The sequence below is a fragment of the Myotis davidii genome, unplaced genomic scaffold (assembly GCF_000327345.1).
Source record: "Myotis davidii unplaced genomic scaffold, ASM32734v1 scaffold1144, whole genome shotgun sequence".
Lineage (NCBI taxonomy): Eukaryota > Metazoa > Chordata > Mammalia > Chiroptera > Vespertilionidae > Myotis > Myotis davidii.
Genome location: NW_006294766.1, coordinates 446,953 through 454,270, shown reverse-complemented (window position 1 = coordinate 454,270; position 7,318 = coordinate 446,953). Strand labels below are relative to the sequence as shown.

Sequence of the window (7,318 nt, the reverse complement as noted above, 5' to 3'; positions counted from 1 at the left end):
CTTCAGCCCCAGTCAGATCTTCAAACAACTGCAGCCTCTGTTGACAATATATTGAGCAGGATACATTTGGGTTTCTTTCCAAATCTAAGTTCTTATGTTCTTATTAGAATAGAGGTTTCATTTTCTTATTCTTCAGGTCGAACTGAGTTGAAGCCTTTGAATGCAGAAGGCTGGACTAAGTATACTTGCCAGCATTGTGGGGGTTTAAGAATAATAACAGTAATAAAAATAAACACTTTAAAAGCACTTAATATTTGCTTGGAACTTTTTAAAGTGCTTTACATATATTAATATAGGTAATCCTTTCTACCATCCTACTGAGGTGTTCTAATACAGGATTCTAACCTCTAAATCTGGTCAAGTCCATGATTTTCCATATCTGTGATATTTATGCTCCATGAAGTCCAACAGTTGCAGTTATATGACACTGCAAGTGAAGAAAGGTTTAGCTAAAACACTGCAGATAAATAAATAAACAGACAACGGAAGTGGTTTGTTGCATAATAGGGAGTTTTTATCCATGTTTCTACAGTTAAGTCAGCAAACCACAGGATGATAACTTAGAAAAAAATCAGTGCCAGAAAAGCCTTTTACATTAACACTCCTTGATTCTGAATTCATTACAAGTCAGCTCAACCTAAAATTTTAAATTTAATCTATAATAATAAAAATGTAATATGCTAATTAGACCAGACATCCTTCCCGATGTCCTTCCAGACGACCTTCCAGACAAAGCCCAGGCTCTGAGGGAAGCTCAGGTCCCAGAGGGAAGCTAGTGCCGACAGCTGGGGGAAGGAAAACCTATTCTTGCATGGATTTCATGCAGTGGGCCTCTAGCATAGAAATAAAAGAGGCTCTGGGAGTCACAGTCTTTGGTGCAGATATGGCAGAGTCCAAGAACCACACCATGCACAACCAATCCCGAAAATGGCACAGAAACGGCATCAAGAAGCCTCAATCACAAAGATATGAACCTCTTTTTTTTAAAAGAAGAATTAACTTTTTAATATATTTTATTGATTTTTTTACAGAGAGGAAGGGACAGGGATAGAGAGTTAGAAACATCGATGAGAGAGAAACATCGACCAGCTGCCTCCTGCACACTCCCTACTGGGGATGTGCCTGCAACCAAGGTACATGCCCGTGACCAGAATCAAACCTGGGCCCCTTGAGTCCGCAGGCTGATGCTCTATCCACTGAGCCAAACCAGTTAGGGCAGGAATTATTTTTTTAATATATTTTTTATTGATTTCAGAGAGGAAGAGAGAGAGAGAGATAGAAACATCAATGATGAGAGAGAAACATCCATTGGTTGCCTCTGCACACCCCCTACTGGGGATCTAGCAGAACCTGAGCGTGTGCCCTGACTGGGAATCCAACCATGACCTCATAGTTCATGAGTCAATGCTCAACCACTGAGCCACGCTGGCCAGGCGATATGAATTACTTAAGGGGTAGATCCCACGGTCCTGAGGAGCATGTGCTTTGCCAAGAAGCACAAGAAAGGCCAGAAGAAGATGCAGGGCAGCAACGCCAAGGCCATGAGTGCATGTGCTGAGGCTATCAAGGCCCTCGGGAAGCCCAAGGAGGTCAAGACCAAGATCTCAAAGGGTGGCAGCCACAAGCTCAGTCAACTTGCTTACATCACTGACCCCAAGCGTGGGGTCAGCATTGCCGAGGGTCTCAGGCTCTGCCAGCCAAAGGCCAAGGCCAAGGCTCAAACCAAGTCCTGGGTTGCAGCTGCAGCTCTGGCTCAGGCTTAGGCTCAGGCTCCCAAAGGTGCCCAGGCCCCCATGCAGGCTCTACATAGAGGCCTCTCTGCCATGTGAGTGAAGATGGAAGGACTGGTGTGATTCCTGGGATGCTGCCTGCATGGGGCTGGTTTCCTTCCGTGCTATTTGTACAAATAAACCTGAGGCAGGATCTGAAAAAAAAAAAAGAAAAAGAAAAAGAAAGAAAAGATAAGGGGGAAAAAAAATTAAAAAATAGCTTTAGTAGAATCAAAGTTTCCCAGCCTTTTTTTTTTTAATTTCCCCCCCATATCATTAGGATTTGTTTTCACAGAGCAATAAGCACAAGACATTTCCAGGTCCCTTATGGAATGCAAATCATGGTTAGGTGCTGGAGGTTCCTGAGCCGTGGGGCAGTGTTGATTCCTACCAAGCTTTCAAACTCAGTAGTTCAGGGTGCAGCCTTGGAGCCTAGTCACTTGGTTCTGTGGTGTTGAGCAAATGTTTCCTCCATCTACCACTCAGTTTTCCTCACATGTGCAGTGGACGTAATAGTACCTCTCTTATGGGGTTCATTCAAATGTTGAATAAGTTAACTCATATAATTTTAGAACAGTGCCTGGTACATAGTAAAATTCTGACCAGCATTAGCGATTAATATTCGCTGGTATGAGGGAAAATGGAGCATTTAAGTGGTAATCTAAATTTACAAAGAGATAAGTAATGTTATTGGGTGGTATATGAGAATCAGATGAGAGTTACAGATACTAAATACACCCGAGTTCAAAGTGGGGTGAGATGGTTAAGGTTGGGAGCGACTGGGGCAGACTCTCAAGGTGAGGAGACGAGCAGGGCCAGGAAACAGTCTTTTGCCCACGTTTGATGTGGGATCCTTTAAAATGCTGTCGCAAGTATGATGTTCTCAGCTACGCTAAGGGGGTCGATGATGTGCACTTGACTACACAGGAAAAAAAGAAGAGGTTTAAACCGTTAAACAATAGGTAGGAAATCAATGGTAAATAAAAGAATTAAAATGCACAGAGAGTAACATGTTATTTCCTTCCCCAATAAAACATATAATATTTTAACATATGGCTTAATACCTGTAACTCAATTGTTTTCCACTTTTCTAGTGAAATTCCTCCATCGGAATACTCAAATTTTCTTAGCTTAAAAAATATTATTGTTGCTGATGTTGATCAGAGAAAGTGAAAAGCAATTTACTGATGCACCGATCTACATAACAGAAACACACATTCACATTTATATTCTCCGCAGGGAGGGGAGCAAGCACAGTGCAAATGACTAAATTCTTCTTCCTGACTAGTCGTGTCTATTCTTCGCCCCAATTTTACAACGAGGTAACTTAAGAGTAGAGTGTATGTGTCTTTTCCTGGATCACACAGGTGCGACTGGTCTGAGATGTGGGCTCAGATCATGTAGGAACATTCCAAGTGGTTTCAGAGCTGGATGTTATGCATTTTAGGGTTCTCCAGTGCCTGGTGAAATAAGGAAAAGGGATTGCAATATGGGCTCATATTTGAGTCTCTGTCTATAACATTTCTTGTGTTGTCACTTATTTGCCTTCTTTTTGTTTTGTTTTTGTTTTCCCTGTTGGAAGTAAGTTAGCGAGTTGCTCCTCACAAACTTCAGAACCCTGCCAGGAAGAGCAACGAATTCCCCCAGCCCCTGACTGTGGTCTGACTCTGTTCTTCAGAGGAGCTAAGAGGTGGAGAAATGGAACAAGATCCCCTCTAGTAGCAGAGACACACTGGACCTCTAGGGCCTGGGAAACTTTTCTCGGGCGTGTCCTATTGCTTCAGCCTCATTAGGGATTAAAGTAAATGGTTAAAGCCACAGCCCTGTGTGCTGGCTTCTTGAGCACCCAGAAAATGTGAGCTAGGCCAGCAAAGCTACTGTGAACCCCTTTAGAAGAAGGGGTGGTTCATGGTAGACCTGTAACAATGTAAATAAAGGGCTGGAGGGTGGGGTAGGCCCATCTCCCTGAGCAGGGTTGTTGGAGGAGGAGAGGTTAGAAAGAAACCCAAGGCAACCCATGTGCCTATTCATTAGCAGTCATTGGCCTCCAAAAGGGTGAGACTTCCCCCCAATCTTGAAATATGAACTTGTGGCCTCATGGCCACTTTAGAGAAAAAAAAGATTAAGAGAAGCTTTGTGGATTAGGGAAAAATGGTAAAGGGGTGTGTTGGGGGCGGGGAGGGAGGGTAAGCAAGTGGAGGGTTAAGGCAAAGAGCAGGCTTCAGTGGTGTGATGGTTAATTGTATGTGTGAAGTTGGCTGTGTCTGGTGCCTAGACATGGAGTTAATAATTATTCTGAATGTTTCTATGAGGCTGGTTTTCAATGATATTAACATATTGCCTTCTCCAATCGGCTAACGGCCTGGATAGAACAAAAGGCCCATCTCCCCTGAACCAGAGGAAATTCTGCAGTAGGTGGCCTTCATTCGAACTTCTACTGCCATGTGGGCTCTTCCCTACGTCTCCAGCCGGTCTCAACCTTAGGACTTGAACTGCTGATTTTGGACTTTCCAGCCTCTTAACTGTGTGAGCTAATTTCTTAATGTAAAGAAACAGACAGACAGACAGAGAACCCATTTGCTCAGCTTCTCTGGAGAGCTCTGACTAATATAAGGGAGTTGTAGTATTCAGGCTGCAGGGAGGGGACTTGAAGCTGGCAAACAAAAATCAGAGGTAGGGCCCCAAACCAAACTGTGGCTTTATTTGGAAAGCATTTGAGTACTGACCTCACTCTTGATTTTGTCTTCATTTCCCGATATTAGTTTCCCTTTGCTAACTTTTCTTACTTTAATTGAATCATCCCAATATATTGTATGTGTTATTATAAACCACCTTAATTCCTCTTTTAGGATACTTTAAAAATACAAATAAAAAAATAAATAAATAGCTTCTCATCATTTGAAGCAATTACATAAGGCTAAATTTAGATTTCCACGTATAAGGAAGGGACGTATGAATTATCCAAAGCTAAGAAGAAAATGTTGGGAGGATATAGATAATAAGTGACATGGAATTTAAAAAGATGTGTAATAGCCCTAGCTGGTTTGGCTCTATCAAGCATGAACCTGCAGACTGAAGGGTCTCAAGTTCGATTCTGGTCAAGGGCATGTACCTCAGTTGCAGTCTCCTGCCCAGCCTGGGCCCTGGTTGGGGCACGTGCAGGAGGCAAACAATTGATGTGTTTCTCTCATATCTGTATTTCTCTCTTTCTTTCCCTCTCTCTTCAACTCTCTCTGAAAAACAATAGAAAAATATCCTAAGGTGAGGATTTAAAAAATAAAATAAAAATAATAAAAAGATGTGCAATAAAAGTTCAGGTGTGTGTACTAAGAAAAGTATTTTAGCAACAGAACAGAAAATATTAAAGTGAATCCAGAGGATAAAACATCAAACTACAGAATGTAAGCAAGAACCAAAAACTGCACACTAAAGAAGAAGGTGTTATGTAAAAAGGGGAAAGCAGATTTGTGTTAATATGGCCACCTAAATTTTTATGATTATATAAGTATATAATTTAAAATGTTTTCTGATAGGAAAAAGATAAGGGGTTCAAGGATAGGAAATATAAGTAATGAAAACATGATGTTATGTTGTCTTACTACATACAGATGGGACAAAAGTAGGTTTATAGTTGTGAGTATGTGAAGCACAGTTTATTGCATTACTATTTACTAGTATTAATTGCATTGTTTTCCATATGGACAACTGTAAACCTATTTTCGCCTCACCCTGTATAATTTTCAAAATGTGTATACTTCTAACTCTAAATTTTTCTTAGTTAATAAAAATTCAGGTATAATTTTATGCTATGATAATAAGAGGAATTAATCCATTTCTGACTTTATCTAAGATTATCACAAGGCACTAAAAAATTATGAGGAACAAACAACAGTGAACTCAGAAAGTTACATCACAAAAGTAGAGTAAGAATGAGAGGACTCCACCCTACCTGCTCACACTAGAGCCTGGCCAGGGTGAAAACCAAGCCATGTAACAACATTGAAGAAGCATTCTTCAACTTGTAACTCATTTTCCCAGGAAGCGTCTTTCAGTCTTATCTCTCTGCTCACCTGGGTCGTACCTCCACCAATCTGCCCTTGAAACAAAGTCATAGCAGTGGCAGCACATAGATTGTGCGATCGTCCAGGGAGGAGGCCAGCTATCTTCTCCAAGCATCAGGTTGGCTCATCCTTCCACCAAACTTCCTCTAATTTTGTGGGGACCAACGGGAAAAGTGAGGGGTTGTGAGGTTTTCTTCTTTAATTGGGTAACTTTCCTTCTACTTCCCTATTCTAGTGATGACCAAGCCACATTGAGGTTTTTCAGCCATCGGTAGCAAGTCCTTCAGATTATCACTAAAATATCATTTGAGGAAAACAAAGTAGAGCTATAAAACTGTAATTTTTTTTTTTTTAGGTTTCTTCACAAGCACAAATATGCTCAAGTTCCTCTATAGCTCATGAGATGCCTTTGTGGTTGAGCTAGAGGGCTGCTATGTTTAGAAGACATAACCCAAGAAACAGTGGTCAAGTCGTTAGATGGTCATTGATCTCCATGTAACTTCTAAATTGCCAAACAAGAACTTTGAAGAGGTCACACACATGGGACATCATCCAGCACCCCATTCTCTGGAATACCTTCCTTTGTACTTGATGTGTATGAAGTCTGTGACTAAACAGCTTTAATTTTATGAACAATAATTTTACTTGTTAGCATAGGCAGAAAAAAATACTTGAGTGTCACACATGAAGTTCTATGGACCTTGAAGAATTATTAGAACCTGTTAAATAATTATTTTCTCTGAGCATATCTGATCTCTTCAAGGTAGACCTATTTAGAAGGTAACCTGCATTTAATTAATCTTAACAATGAGGTTAAAAACAGGAAGAGGTTTGTAGAAACAGTGATAAAGTAATGGCAACTCATGATAAAAAAGTTAATGTGACAAAATGGAAAATTCTTTCTGATTAAAAAACAACCAATGTGATGGGAAAATGTGCATAATGAAAACAATATTTTGAGATCTTAAGAAAAAGTTCATGACCTTTTTTTCTAATATTTTATTAATCTAATAAATGCCTACAGTCTTAAAAAATCAAACAGTAGTAAAGGCTTATAACGAAAACCAGTAATATCTGTCCCATTTTTATCCACCCCCCGTTCTGAGCCCCCAAAACACCATTTAAAAATCTATTAGCTCCACCTTTTGTTTACCTCTGTGTTTCTAAATAACAAGTTTAATCTATATCTATCTAAGGATATTGACTAGAGGTCTGTCTGTTCTCTCTCTCTCTCACTTTCTCTCTTTCCTATTTGGAGATTTTTCCTTCAAATATCTGATGATACATTTTTCTAAAGAGGCACTAATAATTGCATTGAAAGCTCCGGGGGTTGAAGTGGATGAGAGGGGAGCGAAGAAAAGAGCTATTCATTTCACGGTGCAGCGGTTCTCAACCTGTGGGTCGCGACCCCTTTGGGGGGGTAGAATGACCCTTTCACAGGGGTCGCCTAAGACCATCGGAAAACACATATATAATTACATATTGTTT

The 7,318-nt window shown here is 40.4% G+C and overlaps 1 protein-coding gene across 1 annotated transcript; it reads left to right on the top strand.

Annotated features, from left to right (window-relative positions):
• Positions 1–883: 883 nt before the first annotated feature.
• Positions 884–1,925, top strand: LOC102757548 (60S ribosomal protein L29-like). The gene is made up of 2 exons (XM_015567551.1): positions 884–981; positions 1,451–1,925. The coding sequence occupies exons 1-2, from the start codon at positions 884–886 to the stop codon at positions 1,761–1,763; spliced, it is 411 nt and encodes a 136-aa protein (XP_015423037.1). The 3' UTR covers positions 1,764–1,925.
• Positions 1,926–7,318: the final 5,393 nt, after the last annotated feature.